This window comes from Equus quagga, chromosome 13 (assembly GCF_021613505.1).
Source record: "Equus quagga isolate Etosha38 chromosome 13, UCLA_HA_Equagga_1.0, whole genome shotgun sequence".
Lineage (NCBI taxonomy): Eukaryota > Metazoa > Chordata > Mammalia > Perissodactyla > Equidae > Equus > Equus quagga.
The window spans coordinates 41861994-41880215 of record NC_060279.1 but is presented as its reverse complement, the minus strand read 5'-3'; the positions used below and the strand labels follow the sequence as shown (position 1 = coordinate 41880215).

Here is an 18222-nt window from a genome sequence, read left to right as displayed (position 1 = left end):
TTTTGTTTTTTTTAAAGATTTTATTTTTTCCTTTTTCTCCCCAAAGCCCCCCGGTACATAGTTGTGTATTCTTCGTTGTGGGTTCTTCTAGTTGTGGCACTTGGGACGCTGCCTCAGCGTGATCTGATGAGCAGTGCCATGTCCGCGCCCAGGATTCGAACTAATGAAACACTGGGCCGCCTGCAGTGGAGCGCACGAACTTAACCACTTGGCCACGGGGCCAGCCCCATGACAGGGTTTTTTTATACGTTACCTCCTTAATTTAAAATCTTTTCTCCCTTTCCCGCAGTACAGAAAGAAGAATGGTTGCGTGTAGTCCTTAAACTGAACTGTTAGCAAGACAGGTATTCTCTCTGTTAGAAACCGGAGGTTAATCTTAAAATCCGTGTTTATATCCCAAAATTGATTCAGCATCTATCTCATGGAAGTGTTGGCCAGGTGGACAGATTTAGGAGTAGAAGGAAATATTTCTTTATCACTTACTGATACATCTTCCTCCTCTTCTGTTTTTAGTCCTACTTTGGATAGCCCTACTGTCTTTTTTCAGATGTCACTATTTGATATTTTTGTATGTTTATATGTTTCCTGCCAGATCCTAGGGCTAGCAATTAGTAAATTAGGTTGTATAAATGTTTATCCTATTGTGTTTTCTCCAGAAAGTTAAATACTGGGTTTCAGTGGACTTCACAGCTCCTTGACTCCACTATGTTCATATGTGAAATCAAGGTGTAAAAATCTCTAAAAATAAATAGCTTTAGATTCCTTTTTTTACTTTTGTTTCTTACACCTTTCTTATCTGCTTCTTTGGCAAATATTGAAACAGATTAAGAAATTAAGAAAAATTCTATTCATAAATAGTCCTGAAAACATTATAGGATTATGGTGTGCAGATATATGGTGCTGACTTTTGTTGTGTATCTGCATGTTTACTTAGGTTTGGGCTTGGTGAATTTAATTTAATAGAATATTTCGTTTCAAGGATATGTTTTTGAAGAGGATAAGATGTTTGATTCTGATGCAAAAAAGGCTATTAAGAGTGGGTTTTATTTGTGATTGCAGGAGAGTGGTGCTCTGTCTGGATAGTACCTGGGAAGTTAGGACATTGGAAGGAATAATCGATGGTTTAGGATTTCCTAAATTGTTAAAGGCTAGAAGGCTAGCTTTGTAGAAATTCAAGGTAGGAGATTGTGTGTGTGTGTGTGTGTTTTCACCATCCTAAAACCAGTTTATTATTCTTAGATGTTTAGCTGAACTCAGCTTAAATTTTGATGAAACTCTGAAATCCTAAGGGCAAAAGATTCTCTGGCACTGTTGAAAATGGATACAAAATAAGAATGTCAGATTCAGGGACAGAGTAATGTTTTAGATGAGGCATTCATTACCTCTGGAGGCTCAAAATCTTTTGGCATTCAAATTAGAAAGGACAGGTTATTTAGAACAGTTCTTCCTTGCCAGTATTAAACCATTGTCTAGATTATCTCACCATTAAGCTATAGCTGGTCTTTTATGCTGCTGACAAGTGATATACAAAGGGTAGGGCAAACCATATGCTTGTAAGAGATGTTCGACATCTTTTCCCATTGGAATAATTACCATGTTTGGATTTGGGGGAGGCAGTTATAAATGAATATCAGCTTACAGCAGTCATCATCATGCGCTCGTTCTTACACTTGGTTGTTAATAGAAGGCAATGCAGTTTGCCATCTAGTCTCAGCTGTTTGGTGTGTAAAGGAAATTTATCCCTTCTCTTGCTTTCTCTCCTATCCTCATTATTTGGACAATGGCAACCCCATTCTCATTATTTGGACAGTGGCATCACTTAAAAATAAAATCAGCAGAGATGAGGTGCTTTGACAGTGCAGCCATCTGTCACACCAGCATATAGAGAGCCTGTTTCGCTATCTGTAGTTTGGCTAGTCCATCAAGAGCTTGAAATTAAGCCTCTGAGTCTCCTTTTTACTACATGAAGGGAGAAAAGATTTTCTGTTTTGGAGGCTTGATTTGAAGTTGGTGGAGGAGTTAGAAAGTAAAGTTAGAATGCGAAGGTGTACACTGCGCCCCTGAAATAAGAGCTGTGTGTTAAAATCACATGACTTCCCCCAGAAAAAGCTCTTAAAACCTTAGAAGATTATGAACCTGTAACTTCTTTTACTTCAGACCAGAACATTTCTGAAATTGTCACCCTTCGCCTATATAATTTTATCATGAGCACAAATGATTTGGAGGTAACTTTACAGCTCCTTTCCTGACTTTTTTTTCCATAACTAATGAGGGAAACACCAAAGGACTTGAGCATTTTTGTTTGGGACCTTTGTAGTAGGGCTAGCCTCATCAGTCCTTGATTCTGGTGGCTTTATTCTTCCCAGCAGAGCCCCACCAGTAAATTATGCTGTAATCTGATAACTCCAAATGGTACGGATTTTGTTGAGGGTTTTTTGTTTGTGTTCTTTGTATACAGTGTAAGCCATTTGCAGATTATCCCTTTCCTTTCAGTTCTTCCACATAGTGACAAGTATTGTAGTTTAAGTCACTTTACTGGAGTGAGAAACTGAAATTTAGAAATGTAAAGAAAGAACACTATGTCATGTAGTCACAATATCACCAGGTACCATTTTGGTTGATATTTTGTAAGTAGGGAGAGATTTTTCTGTTTGCTTTTTCCACAGGGGGTTTTGACCCCCCTCCCCTTTCTTCTGTCCCCTTGGTAGATTCTGCCAGAAAACTGACATCAGAGTGTCATTGTTTTTTATTAATAACCATTTATTTCTGCCATGGCTGTTCAAGCCCAGTGTCAAGTGTAATTATACGGACTTATTAGGTATCCAGTATCTGATGTTAATTGGTAATATGTACTTACAAGTTAACTTTGACTATCAAAATAGTATGTTTTGCTTGTTAATTTCTGTGTGCTGTTCTGGGTTGTTGTAAAACCCTTCTGTTTAATAACTTTGCTCAAATAATTGCTAACTACCAGTTATTACATATTTTATCAGCCTATTTTTCTTTGATAATATAGTGGAAGCTATAGCCTGTGAACTGAACAACAGAGATAACACCAGACCAAAGAAAGAACTGGGTAAGAGGAAGGTAGTTGTTTTATCTTTTAAGCTGAATATTTTCTTTCCTAGAATTTTGAGATATTCTTACTTGACATAAAGAAAATGACAAGATCAAAATGGCTAGTTTCTTTTTTTCTCTTTCTTGTGTTTACTGGGCATATTTTCTTGATCAAGGAGAAAAGTATACTTCAGGAAATATGCTGTTCTTGGTCGCCTGGCAGAGGGAATCTCCCTGTCTCTGTTCCAAACCCTAGACCACCATTCAATCTCAAAGAGAGAGTGTTTGGACTGATGATGTTTCCTAGAGGAAACCCGTTCCTAGCCCATCTCCTCTATTGAGCTTCACTTCTCCACCCTTTCCTATCAAGAGAGCATTGTTTAGTTTCTACATATTTGTTGATCCTGTTTTGTTCATATCTCCTATGAGCTTCTGTTGTTTCTTTTACTGTTGTCTGTTTGACGTGAAGTTTTTTTCCTCAGCCCTTCCATCTTTTTAACCTTCGTCTCCGATCATTTTTCTTTCTCCTCTTGTAAAATTTTGGTCTGTTTATTTGTAATGGCTGTGTACAATATGTATTAATTGATAAACATATGATTCCTGAAAAGTCTCCTTATTGTTGGAGTCTGAGGAAGACTGGCAAAAAGAGAGAGGAGGGTAGAGTCCTTGTAGGGAGTTCAATATATCTTATTATTTGCCTTGTATACTTAACTGAGCATTATGGAATTAACCCAGAATAAGCACTACCTCAAAGGATCAGTGATGTTGATGGGGAGTGCGCTAAGGGAACGTAAGCAAGGGAAGTTGGAGGGAGAGAATGGGACAAGGTTTTTTAAGGATATATAGTTAGCTAGAGCATAGTAGCTTTCCTATGCAGTGTAGATAAAGTTTTCCTTGTATAAAAGGGATGGCAGAGAAGTAACTTGGCCGTATGTCTGATTTCCTTGCATTAGAGGTTGGGGAGTAATTAGCTTGAAGTGCATTGTTGGGGCAGTTAATGCTCATTATAATATCATTAAAGTTAGACTTTCCCTGCTGAAACATGTACATTCCAATCCAGCAAGATTCATTGCTTTTCAAAGATAGATAGAGCCAGGTTTGGAAATAGAATTAGGAGGTGGCAATCTGCCAGGACGCCCAAGTACCTCTTGGCCATGGGTGGCTTATCCAAGAGATTCAAGTCTTTTAAGGAACTCAGATTTTTTCCCTATTTCCAACCAAAGTTTTGGTGCCAAGAGATACATATTTGAGGCCTGAGAACCATGAAATTTACCTTGTAGAAATGGAAGCAAAACTTTATTACTAGAGGGAAATGTAGAGACATTTTAATTTCACCTCATTTTACAAACTAGGAAACTGAGGTTCAGAGAGATGGTTGCTAGAGACAGAGATGTTGCATAAGGGCTGTACGTATGATATCAAGATGAGTTTTAGTAAACCTGTGGTTCATTCCTTGCCACTTAGTTGGCTCTTAGCTGAGGTGACCCCAGGACTGATAGATCAGACTGGTTCTAAGTTTTGTTTCTAGGAGATCTTCGCCTTTCTAACTTTTTTTCTAGAAGATCTTTTGCAAAAGTTGACACCTACTAGGAAATAAAATTTAGCTTTTCTCTGAGATATGGCTTGGTTTTCTTAATTGGCTAGATTTAGCCCTTACTGAGGCTATGGTAATGGTACTTTTTTTTAAACACTCTCTCTTATAGCTGTGTGCTCAGCAATACTACTCAGGAGGCAGGCTGACATTTCAGACATATTTCTGAGTATTTTCATTTGGGGAACATATTGTGCCTCCCACCTGCAGGGATATAGTTAAAATCACTTTCAGTATTCCAGGTTAACGAGGAGCAGAGAGATTGCTTCAGATAGTCCAGCAAACAATAGGGCTGATTATGTTTTTGTTTTGTGTGGGTTTTTGCTTTTGCTTTTTTTGTTTTCTTATAAAACCTCTGGCTCTCAATCTTATCAACGAAGAGATCCCCTAGGAGTTAGCATTTTGCTTCCAAAAAGCCTGCTTGTCTCTTTGTGCTCTATGTAGGAATTATTGACACATTTATGTCGTAGTATTATTGGTAGGTCATTGAGCTGTCTCTGGGATTGCTTCTGTATGACCTGTTGAGGCAAAACTCCAGTTGTCTGAGGAATTCACATCCGGCCAGCCTCTAGCGTCCCCAAATTATATGTGTACTTTAAACACTGAAGTCAGTCACACACAGCCTCTTAGTTTCTCAGTTGGTAGATGATGTCATCTCATCTCCGACGGAAATGCTTCTGTTCTGAAAGCGCAGGGAGAGGCTCTGGTATTAAGGCCAGCTTTGTTTTGTTCCACACACTTGGGGGAAAACAACTTTTATTTCGGAGCTATTTACTGTCTGAAAATATCTTTGTTTCAGTTTTCTCCTCTTTTGAGGCCAGCTCATTTCCCCCTCTGAAGTTTGCCTTTTTCACACTTCTCAAAATTAGATTGACGTTTTTTCTCTTCTACATTTTCTCCTTCCTCTCAGTAATGAATGTTGGTCCCCAGTGGTTCATTAGTAGCGAGCAAATTTATGGAGAGTCACAGTGGTGGTTTGCCAGGTGACTAGAAACCAGCCCCTCCAGTATCTTTTTCACAGAAAACACAAGTTAGGGTGGGGCCAAGGACCAAAATGGAGTGCTTCCTAAGAGTAGTCCAGAGTGACTCAGGAAAATTTTCTGTGACATGGTGTGATGAGTCAGCTTTATATTTTAGCAAGAATTGATTGGATTGTTTCCACTTTGGTACTTGCCTGGTTCAGCTGTTTTGAAATTATTTTAGTAACATTAAAGATTTCCCAGCTTGTTTTCATAACTTAGAGGCTAGATCGTTTATATTTTCCAAGTCTTGGCATTCAGGAGATATGCTGAAATTAAGTATCCCTATTGTATAGGAGAGTATTGATATTCTGAAGGATATGAAAGAGAAACCTGATTTTCGTGGAGAACCTCTTATATGTGCTGTTGTAGGCTTGTTTCAGGTTGCATAGGCATCTCAAAGTAATATGTAGTAGAGAAAAAGAGTGAGTGTATAGGAGTCATGCTTATTTGTAGCTTGGGATTGTCAGCAGCATTCTAGGTATTTTCACATTTTTCCTTCTAGTCTGTCTGTGCAGTGGCATAATATGATTGTAATGAGCTTGAAATTGTGTGTGAGGTGGCGAGTGTTGGTCTGTTTGTGTGGGACTGTTGAGTAGTGGTTTACTGGGAAAAATACGTTATAAAGCAGTGAGAATGACAATAAGCCACCCCTGTGTATCCCTTTTCTTTAATTGTTAAATTATCTATGTAATTATTTGTTATAGAAAATTTATATAGATAAGGAAAAATAGAAATTTAAAGTTAAAAATTAACCTAATCCCACTATCCAAGATAGTCATATTTTAACATTTTGGTATGTAATCTTTTGGAACTTTACTGTGTGTATAAATACATGTGAATTTATAGATGAGTTTTTTACAAAAGTAATTGTACTGTATAATTTTTTAATCTTTTTCCACTCAACAATTTATTGTGACATTCTATCCGTAAATATACATAAAAACAATGGTTATATACTCTTCCATTTTTTGACTACACCATGATTTATATCACCAATCCCCTACTGTTTAGATTCTTTCCAGTTATAGTATCTATCCAGTTATAGTTATTATATACAATGCTGCAATGAATATCTTTGTATATACATCTTTGTCCACTTGACTAATTATTTTCTTAGGATAAAGTCCCACTTTTGGATCAAATTGTACATATTTGTTTTTAAGGCTTTTTGCTAGTGGAAGACCCTCAAATAAAATATATATACATTCTTTTTTAAAAAGATAGAAACCTGCATGCAAAGGAGCATTATACCTGAAACTTTTTGTTTTTCCTTCTTCTGGCCAAAGTCTCCCAGTACATAGTTGTGTGTTCTAGTTGCAGATCCTTCTGGTTCTGCTGTGTGGGACACTGCTTCAGCATAGTTTGATGAGCGGTGCTAGGTCCGCACCCAGGATCCAAACTGGTGAAGCCCTGGGCCACTGAAGTGGAGTGTGCGAACTTAATCGCTTGGCCATGGGGCCAGCCCCCTATATCTGGAAATTTTTTGCCACTCGGAAATCCCTCCAGAGTCAAATGATTTGGGTTACAAATTTTGTGACCACTCCTGCAATTTTTCTGCCAGAACTTCTCTTTCTTTTGCTTTTTGGACATTTACCTAGAACTGCAAAAAAAAAAATCATCTCACATTTCACAGTATGGTGCTGGGGATCATGCCAGCTCCTGTTTATAATTTTAAACTTGAGGTTTTTTTTTTAAATGGGCTTATTCTGCTGTGAGTAAGTAGAACCCCAGAAGTAAGTGATAACCTTCTGTTTTTCCTCATCTAGGTTTCAACTTTCTGTGCTGTGGGGTCAACCGTAAGAGAGGTAGATCTGATGCATATCTGTGCTGAAGAAGCATGAGCTCCCTGCAGTAACTAGCAGCCAACTCCTCTTCCCCATAACAATTGCAGACTTTTTGAAGTGGTAGTGCATGGTCTTCTGGGAAGGCTGTGGATGTCTTAAGCGTTATTTGACTTTAGCTCCCATTTCGCTCTGCCCTCTCCAAAAAAGATGCTATCTTAACATAGAAGTATCTTTTCTCACAGTCCCACGGTATAATATGAATCAGTCAACTACCTTTTTGTCTCCTTTGAAATCCTCCCGTAACTTCATTTCTTTTTGTTTCAGTAAATGAGTCTCAACTCTTTGTTTTCCCTTTCTGCTGCTTCTCTCATTTCCCCTGACCCTTCCCATCCTGTAGATGGGGTTTCATAATTCACAATGATAATAATAATTACTAGTACTTATAGAGCAGCATTCTATGTTAAGTGGTCTACATGACTTACCTTATTTAATTCTCATAACAATTCTGTGAATTACATGTTATTATTTCTCCATTTTATAGTTGAGGTAACCAAGGCCTAGAGAGTTTTAAACAACTTGTCCAAGGTTACCTAGTTAGTAAATGGTGGATCTAATATTGAAACCTAGCAAACCTAGGTGTTCTGATTTCAGAGTCCACATTCTTACCCATTATGCTGTTATTGTTCCCCTCACTAATCTGAAAGTCTGTATGTGAACTAACATGACTTTATAGCAGATTAAATATTTGTTGTTGAATGGGTACTGACTGAACCAGGAGTCCTTGGTGAGGGAGAGAATGGTACAGAAGGGAACTTCCCCTTCTGACCTTAGCTATCCTAAAAAGCAAGAAAATTCTGAGCTCCTCCATGCATAATATGTGGAGTTATTGATCATTCTTTCAGAAAATATTTTAGAAGTTAGTGAGGACTTATTCCAAGGTAACTGATGCTGCAGTCAATTCCAAGATCCCTAAAACAAAACAAACAGAAGAGTTTGCCTATCAGATGCCCTCTTTTTGTCCATTGCAAATTCGGTAGTCATAAACCTTATGCTTTTAAGCAGAGCAAGTCATGGTTCGGCATACTCCAAAAAGAAAACTCTAATCTGAGATGAATGGAGCTCTTTCTTTTCCTCTGTTAAAGTTGTTGATGTCTTATTACAAAGACAAGAAGATACTTTCTACTACTACCTTAAATCTGTAAAACTGTGAAATTGCTCTTTCAAGTATTGGACTTGAAAGACAATTTCTGCTCCTCTAGCATGCTGGCATTGTCTGGTTCAGAACAAGGAATCTCATTAAACGAAGTGAAATGTACTTTTCCATTATTTTTGCCAGTGACATTGGTGACTATTGCCGGGGGGGTGGAGTGTCATTATTGTTAACTTCATTGAGAGGAACTAAAGAAGGAGGACTCTGCTCTTAACCCTCTATCAGTGAAAATGAAAAATAGATTTCCTTGTCCCAAGGGAAGGGGGTACCTCAAGGGAAGAAAACGGGTGTTCATATTGTCCATTTGTGGTTTGAAGATTTATTTAGCTTCTTAGAGGGTTCTTGTTCCCTTGGTGATTTCTTTTCCCCCTGGATTCTAGGTAGCCAGGAAATTGAAGGCAAAAGATGGTTTAGAAGAGAGTTGAATTGGGGGTTAGGAATGAGGAATGTGGATTTAGGAATTCTGGCTCTTTTACTGCCTTTGCTCTGTGATTTTGAGCATCTCTCTCTCTCTTTTTTTTTAGATTTTATTTTTTTCCTTTTTCTCCCAAAGCCCCCGGGTACATAGTTGTGTATTTTTTTAATTGTAGTCCTTCTAGTTGTGGCATGTAGGGTGCCGCCTCAGCATGGCTTGATGAGCAGTGCCATGTCTGCGCCCAGGATTCGAACCGGTGAAACCCTGGGCCACTGAAACAGAGCCCAAGAACTTAACCACTCTGCCACGGGCCAGCCCTGAGCATATCTCTTATATTCTGCTCTTACTTATGAAAAGAGGATTAGACTAAAAATCTCAAAGCCTGTCTAAATTCTTTTTCCCCCTGAGGAAGATTCACCCTGAGCTAACATCTGTTGCCAGTCTTCTTCTTTTTTTTCGCTAGAGGAAGATTAACCCTGAGCTAACATCCGTGCCAGTCTTCCTCCATTTTGTATGTGGGATTCCTCCACAGTATGGCTGATGAGTGGAGTAGCTCTGTGCCTGGGATCCAAACCTGTGAACCCAGGCCGCTGGAGTGGAACACATGGACCTCTAACCATTTGGCCATGGGGCCAACCCCTGAATAATTTTTTTTTTTTTTAAAGATTTTATTTTATTTTTTTCCTTTTTCTCCCCAAAGCCCCCCAGTACATAGTTGTATATTCTTCCTTGTGGGTCCTTCTACTTGTGGCATGTGGGACGCTGCCTCAGCGTGGCTTGATGAGCAGTGTCATGTCCACGCCCAGGATTCGAACCAACGAAACACTGGGCCGCCTGCAGCGGAGCGCGTGAACTTAACCACTCGGCCACGGGGCCAGCCCCCTGAATAATTTTTTAATAATATAAATGGTTATTGATTTTTTAGCCTGAAAATGGGCAAGTAGCTTCACTTCTGGCCAGAGGAGCTGAGGTCTCAACTTGTTCTATTTAAAAATCAACTTTGATTAACAGCTATAGATTTCAACCAGATTGAGCGTGAGCTGGCAAGAATAAAAAAAAAAATTCCCCAAGTGAGTACACCCTTGTTTCTCTAGATCTTTTACATTTTCTTCTTTTCGCAGAGGAACTAGGGCTCAAAATCACTGTGGTTGCCTCTGTCATCATCTGTTGACCCACTCACAATAAGTTATTTGAACCATTATTTTTTCTGATGCAGCCTGTTTGTCATAGCTTTAGTTTTTGCTTCCAAAGTAGAGCAACATTAGCTAGTTGTTTAGAGTGCTTCTTGGTCCAGCGTCTCTTAGTAAGTAGGAGTCCCATAGTCAGGAAGAAAACAAACTATGGACATGAATTGGGAAGTCAGTATAAGAGAAAAACAGTTTCACTCTTAGAACTTGATCCTTGATGCTTAACTTTTACCCCAGAAAACCTCTCAAAATAAACCAGCTCAATGAAGAAGATGGATTATCCAGACTTGCTTTCTTTTATTCTGTGGTATTTTTCCCTAAACTTGTAATTATAGAATTTTTCAGACATACACAAAGTAGAGAGGATAGTATAGTGAACCTCCATGTACACGTCAGCCAATTTCAACAGCAATGTTTTGCCAATCTTGTTACATCTATTCTTCTCCATTCTCCCACCTCTAGCCCTTGGAATATTTTAAAGCAAACCCAGTCTTCATGTGATTCCAGCCATAAATACTTCAGAGTATATTTCTCCAGATAAGGACTCTATTTTGGGGAGAGAGGGAGGGAGGGAGTTGTAGCATAACCACAGTAGCTTTGTCACGTGTACAAAACTAACAATACAGTCATGGAATGTTTTGGTCAATAATGGGCCGCATATACAATAAGATTAGTGCCGTATAGGCTAGGTGTGTAGTAGGCTGTACCATCTAGGTTTGTGTAAGTACACTCTATGATGTTAGAACAACAACGAGATTGCCTAACGATTCATTCCTCAAAACGTATTCCCATCCTTAAGTGATGCCATGCCTGTAGTTACATGATTTCTCCTCTTGAGGCTCTTGTCTCAGAAGTCTTTTTAGTTTCTTTTCTAATCAGCATCCAGACAAGTTTCACACATTATATTTGGTGGATATGTCTCAAGTCCTTAATTAAAACAGTTCCCACATAGTGTGGTATTGTTTTGAGGGCCAAACGAGATATGTTTGTAAGCTTTTTTTTTTTTTTTTTTAAAGATTTTTTTTATTTTTCTCCTTTTTCTCCCCAAAGCCCCCCGGTACATAGTTGTATATTTCGTTGTGGGTCCTTCTGGTTGTGGCATGTGGGACGCTGCCTCAGTGTGGTCTGATGAGCAGTGCCATGTCCGCGCCCAGGATTCGAACCAACGAAACACTGGGCCGCCTGCATCGGAGCGCGCGAACTTAACCACTCGACCACGGGGCCAGCCCCATGTTTGTAAGCTTTTAAAGTGCTTTACAAATATAAATTGTTTGGTCAGTGAAGAGAAATAACTTTTCCAAAAACCTATCAGTATTTCAATTTAGTCTTATAGTCAGCATTAAGGAGAAATAGGAGAATGTGGAGATGCCCAAATGATGAAGAAAAAAGAAATACTGTGAGTTCCTCCAGGTCAGGAACATATAACTGTGCCTAGCATAATTCCTGACACATACAGATGATCAATAAATAGTTGTTGAATAAATCAGTGGAGAGGGGAAGCAGAAATAATTCAGCAGGGCCGGCCTGGTGGCATAGTGGTTAAGTTTGCGCCCTCCACTTTGGTGGCCCTGGGTTTGCAGGTTCGAATCCCCAGCATGGACCTAGCACTGCTGGTCAAGCCACACTGTGGTGGCATCCCATACAAAATAGAGGAAGATTGGTGCAGATGTTAGCTCAACAACAATCTTTCTTAAGCAAAAAGAGGAAAGTTGGCAACAGGTGTTAGCTCAGGGCCAGTCTTCCTCACACACACAAAAATAATAATAATTCAGCATTGAACTGGTGCTGAGATGTGTTAAAATTGAGTGAATGAGAAGAAGCTGGCCCAGGACTTTCTCTATAGCATTTATAGTCAAGCTGTCAGCCTCTATACCCCGCCTTGGGTAATGTGCTCTCCTCTCTTGTAACACATGCCACATTTCCTAGTGCGGACTGAGGATAATGTAGGCATTTTAATAATAATCCTTCAGAGTTTTGGCTTATACGGGAAGAGGCAGGTTCCAGATTCCTAAGGAGAGAGCTTGTTCCCTGAGAAAAGTAAGTTTTAACATTGAAACTCTGCCTTATGCTCAGTTTCCCCACCCAAGAAAGAAGATGATATATACAGATCATGAATATGGATTATAAGATGATACTATGTCCTTATCAAGGGTATTTTTCACAAAGGTACCCGAAAAACTTTCTGTTGACTAATGTCTAGTCTCATCTGTAGGATTGAATGTCATACACTTTAAACATTGGCTGTCTGGCCTTACCAAGCTGGGTGTTACCATGCTGACTTGGTCATCTTTTTTTTTTTTTCACTTCTCCTCCTCCTTCACTTTCCTCCACTCCTCCTCCTTTTTCTGTACTTATAGAATTATGAGGTGAACAGGTACAGTGCTGGTGGCTCTTCAGTCTCATGGACTTCTTCAGTAGACGATTTCTCATTGGTAGAGCCTTGGGCCAAGTGTCAGGCCTTAGCAGACAGTACCTGGTTCTCTGAAATGTCTCTGCTCTTCGTCGGGTTTCTGGGCCAAGCTGATGTTACAGCAACACTGGTAAAATTCTCTAGATATTTTTCTCTTCCCTTCCATTCTTCTTTGGTAGGTTGAAGCTCTGATCTGTACCCTAGGGGCAAAACTTCAGGCAAGGAAGAGAGTAAGTCTTGGGTCCTGATTCTCCTTCTCCTTGGTCTGATGATGATTATTTAGATCCCAGTATCTTTCTGTTTTCAGCTCTAGTGTACTTGCGATTAATCCCAGCTTTGCAGCTGCAGATAGCTAAGCAGTTGGCACCAAAATTCCGCTGAGTGAAGTCCTCCCACCCTCATTCTGGTACTTTGCAAGAGTGTAGCAGCCCTAGAGCTACAAATTTGTGTGATAAAACTAGCAAATGTAGCAGAGTAGAACTTGTTAGGGAGTAAGAAAGCCCCAACCTACCCTCTGCCTTGAAATCAGTTACCTGGTTTTTTTCCTCCATTGTTTATAACTTGACTTTGTCCAATGACTTCTTGCGTAGAGAGGAGGATATTTTTTAGGTGAGACTATCAGACTGTTGGACTGGATGCTGACTTTTCTCTTCTGCCAGATCCCTTCCAAACCTCTTCCTCTCCAGTAGAAGAGGATGCATAGGCTGGCCACTGACCAAGGAGTCCAGAATCAGTGTTTGTTTTCTCAAGTGGAAGCATACTGATTTCCTCATTGGGAACCACTGATTTGTAGTAGATGATATGTTGGGGGTGGCTGAGGAGTTTGGGAGGAGCCAAATACTTTGATATGCTAATTAGCATTTCATGAAGTTGTAGGTAATTGAACATTAAACCTTGCTGTGGGCCCAACTTTGCACTTGTGTTAGAAATCACACGTAAAAACATATGTGTATAGCACTTTACAGTTTGTAAAGTACTTTGATTTAGCTTATCTCATCTAGTCTTTACATAAACATTCCAGTATAGGTTCCTCTTATTTTAGTTAAATATAGAAAACAATTTGCCTGATGTAACAGGAATTTGAACCCAGGTCTTCTGGTTTTTAAATAGCTCAGCATGTTGACCCTTGGCTAAAAGGTTGTAAGATACGAAAAGTTTTGACTATTTTTTGTTGTTGGACACCTTAAATTTTGCAGTAAGTCAGTAGCAGTTTTCGTCATAAATCTGAATCATCTTGGCTTATTGTTTCTTTGAAGCTTTAGCTTAGGGTTCCAGTCCTAATTTACCTAGTCTTTCACATAGCTAAAGTCAACCTGATTAAAGATGAAGCATCCTATGAAAGGTGTAGGTTATTGGGCTCTGCTGTTTTCCCAGTTTTCTGGGTCATTTTATACAGCACATCTTCTAACAGCTAGATGACATTTCCCTTGCCTCTTTTTTGGGAAGAGGAATGAAAACCATCTGTTACCCATTTTTTGCCATCCTGACTCACTATGGGGAAGGAAATTTGCTGCTCTGGTACCAGAAATACTTAGTCTGTGGCCTTTGTACTTCTAGGGGCTATTACAGCCTCTCCTCTGAGCCCAGCTATATTCTGAAATTCTCAGAGCTTTTGGTCATTTGTCTTAAACAATCATAATAGGAGCTTTACCTGATTGCACTTAATCACATGTGTTTCTCTTGCTGCGTCACCATTAAACCTTATTTATGGACTGGAACTGGGGTCTTCCTACTCAGGTATTAACTTATATTATTGAAGATTCACCTATTTTGACGACTCTTTCTAATTTTCTTTAATATGGCTAATATTTATTCCCTTTGAATTCTTTAGAGCTAGATTGAAACGATATATCAGTAGTCTTTGAAGATGAAGGCCAACATTCTCCAGTATGAAGGAGAGGAAGGTCTGTCTCCTTGAGTGATCATGTGTCTCTGATATGGTCATGGATGAAAGTTAGGGGGATGGCAAACCCTTAAGAACTGTTTTAACCTTTCAGAGTAGATTTTCTATACATACCATCTTTGAGTTCACTTTCTAAACATTCTTGATATCCTTCCTAAATTTAAATGGATAGAAGTCATAAATTATACCTATGAGATTTAACTACACACTTACACATCAGAACTGATTAAATATTTAGTAAGTAAAACTTACTTTAGTAGGTAAGTAAACGCCAGCAAAGCCATGTTGAGTTTACAGCAGAAATCAAGATGAGGATATAAGGATGCAGAATCAGTTTCTGCTTGCATGGAATGCTTTTTCATTACTTTGACATTGCATTTTCTCATCCTTAGCCTTCTCGTCTCCTTAGACCAACTCTTTACCTTTTTTTCTGAAGTAATTACTAGAGGAGTAAAGCACCATAGATATGCTCTAAAAGTTCTTATCTTTTTAGCTCTACAGGAAAAATTATTAATCAAGCCCCAGACTTTCCAGTGAGTCTTGGGTATCTCTTATCCTTCTTTTTTTCAGCCATGGTATCACTTGAGAGCCTCGGACTCTGATGGTTAAATGTATCAAGAACAGATATAATTCTCAGAGAAAATATAAACACTTGAGTAAGAAAAGGGTCTGGAACAAGAATGGAATATGTATAGGGGCTGTGTGAATATGGAGGAGGAAGAAGGAGGGACTTTTAGTCCTTATCCAAAAGGATCTGGTATCACAGAGATAGAGGCAGGAGCTCATTGTCAGGTTTAGTTTGACTCAAACTCTGATTGTTTCACTGTGATTGATAGAGATTATGTAAGTGTGTATGTACACACTTATGATTTTGTTTTGTTTATTTTTTAACAGCATCTGGAATCAAGAGACCCATGGCACCTGAGGTGAGTTTCATATTGATAAATAATAGTTCTGAAACTTTAATTCTGGGATGGAAGGATACCTGTTTATGACATATTTATTTTCCTCCTACTTGGATCTTGGAAGCTAGATGGGCTTCTACATCTCTTTGGTAAGCTAGAAATTATACAGCTACTCTTTTGTTGCAGTTTATTATGGATATTAGTAATAGCTCACATTTATTGAGCATTTTTTAAAGTATTAAATGCAGTGTACCAGAGAGTAAGTAATGTATCTAAGTGCCGTTTATGGATATTCTTTTTTTCTTTCTTAAATTTTATTTTTCCTTTTTCTCCCCAAAGCCTCCCGGTACATAGTTGTGCATTTTTAGTTGTGGGTCCTTCTAGTTGTGGCATGTGGGACACCACCTCAGCATGGCTTGACAAGCGGTGCCATATCTGCGCCCAGGATCTGAACTGGCAAAACCCTGGGCCACCAAAGCGGAGTGCACGAACTTAACCACTTGGCTATGGGGCCGGCCCCAATATTCTTATTTAATCCTGCAAACAACTCCTATGCAGTAATTGTGTTATCTGTTTTATAGATGAAGAAAGAGAGGATTAGAGATTCTATAGCTTGCCCAAGGTCACATAATAACTGGGATTAATAAGGCTGGCATTCAAACCCAGACAGTCCAACACTAAAACCCACTCTTGTTTTGCTCTTAGTGCCCTCCTGTTTGCATAGCTTTAGTGAATTTGAAGAACTCCTTTTAACCATAGAGAAGCTGTTAATTTCCTAAGTTTTTTTTGTCTGTGCAGAATATCTTCCATTTGCCTAACTTTCTTCTCATGGAGTAGTTCCCAACCCTCCTCTTTTTTTTTTTTTTTTTTGAGGAAGATTAGCCCTGAGCTAACATCTGCTGCCAATCCTCCTCCTTTTGCTGAGGAAGACTGGCCCTGAGCTAACATCCATGCCCATCTTCCTCTACTTTATATGTGGGACGCCTGCCACAGCATGGCCTGCCAAGCAATGCCATGTGTGCACCCAGGATCCGAACTGGCGAACCTCGGACCCCTGAAGCGGAACGTGCACACTTAACTGCTGCACCACCCGGCCGGCCCCAACCCAACCTTCCTCTTACTTCTTGCCTCTCTCCTGTGTTTTGCGAAGAGGCCTCAGAATGTGGGCCCTTTTGGCCTGGGATTTTAGGGTTTTCTCTCAAAACACCTTCCAAGATCTGTGAGGTTATATACTGAGGGTTTTCTGACACTAAGGGCCTTAGCAAGAATAGAACTTGAATACCAGGGCCCTACGATCATGACATCCTGTTTCCACTAGTCTTTTTTCTTCTGGCTTAGTGACTTAATGAGTATTGATGTCATGAAGAATACCTTCATGTCTCTTGTGCTGGTGTCTTGGCTGTGGGGACTAGCCTTCTAGGCTCTGTTCTACTGGTTTTACTCCTTCGGTATTTCAGGGACTGTCATGTGGGTGGAAAACAAATCCATATCACGACCTCAGGAATCTCTTCTGGGCACTGAGGCCCCTGTCTCAGAGGAGTCATCTTATTGCCTCAGCCTGGGCTTGCACTACTTCTGTTTGTCAGTGACTAGATTATTTCTGCTAGCAAATTCAGTTTAAGCAAAAAGTGTTCCGGTTGGGTTGAATGTTAGAGGGGTAGTAATTTCGGGAAGGAGACTGGTGAAAAAAGGAGGATTCTAACCTGTCTTCCTTTTGTGAACTGAGGTTTATCCTTTTTTCTGGGCCTGCCATGTCCTACTTCTCCTGTTTCTCCTTTTCTTTGATGATACTCATTTTTATTTTCTATGTCATCTTTCTGAGGACCAGAGGTGAAATATGTGTCCTTTGGAATTTTCTTCTGTGTTCTTTTAGCCAGTTAATTCTTTGAGAAGCAACACTATAGTTGTGTGTTTGCATGGAGTGGGTCTTCTGAAGATTTTATGAAATGTTCTTAACCTAAAAAGGGTGTGGTGAGTGGTTTGTTTTGATGTACTGTTGGTACTTGGTAGCTCTGTGGTGTATTCCTTGGGAATCATATACTAATCTTGACTCTTCTTTTTCTAGGTGCCTTGTTCCTCTGGCATGCCCATCAAGAAAATAGGCCACCGAAGTGTTGATTCCTCAGGAGAGACAACATATAAAAAGGTGTGTCTGGGTGGAACCCTTTCATCCTATTCCAGGATGGGACAGTTCTGTCCCCTTGATATTTTTCACATACTACCCATTTCTTGATATCCTAAACCTTTGTACAACAGCTATCGTGCAACTTGGACTGTAGAATTTACTTCACAAAGGGTAAACTGTCTCCTGTCTGTATATGTGTGTTTAAATGAGAATATTCTTTTTTTTTTTTTAATTTAAAATAATATTTTATTGAGGTCACATTGGTCTATGACATTGTGTAAATTTCAGGTGTAGCTTATTATATTTCAGCTTCTGTACAGACTGCATCAAGTTCACCACCAAATGTCTAGCTTCCGTCTATGACCATACGCAAGTGTCTCTTTACCCCTTTCACCCTCCCCCTGCCCCTTTCCCCTCTGGTAACTGTGAATCTCCTCTGATTATCCATATGTGTGTTTGTTTATCTTCCACATGTGAGTGAATTCGTACAGTATTTGCCTTTCGCTGTCTCGTTTATTTAGCTTAGCATAATACCCTCAGTGTCCATACATTATGTCGCAAATGGCACAACTTTGTCATTTTTTATGACTGGGTAGTAGTCCACTGTGTACAT

At 39.4% G+C, this 18222-nt stretch overlaps 1 protein-coding gene across 1 annotated transcript in view; it reads left to right on the top strand.

The window, feature by feature from the left end:
- The window catches only part of PIP5K1A (phosphatidylinositol-4-phosphate 5-kinase type 1 alpha), a 51378-nt gene that overhangs the window by 1952 nt on the left and 31204 nt on the right, over window positions 1-18222 (top strand). The window contains exons 2-5 of the mRNA XM_046680872.1: window positions 3017-3076; window positions 7437-7475; window positions 15474-15505; window positions 17550-17630. Of these exons, the coding sequence (XP_046536828.1) occupies window positions 3017-3076; window positions 7437-7475; window positions 15474-15505; window positions 17550-17630 (212 nt within the window). The remainder of the gene's footprint in view (window positions 1-3016; window positions 3077-7436; window positions 7476-15473; window positions 15506-17549; window positions 17631-18222) is intronic.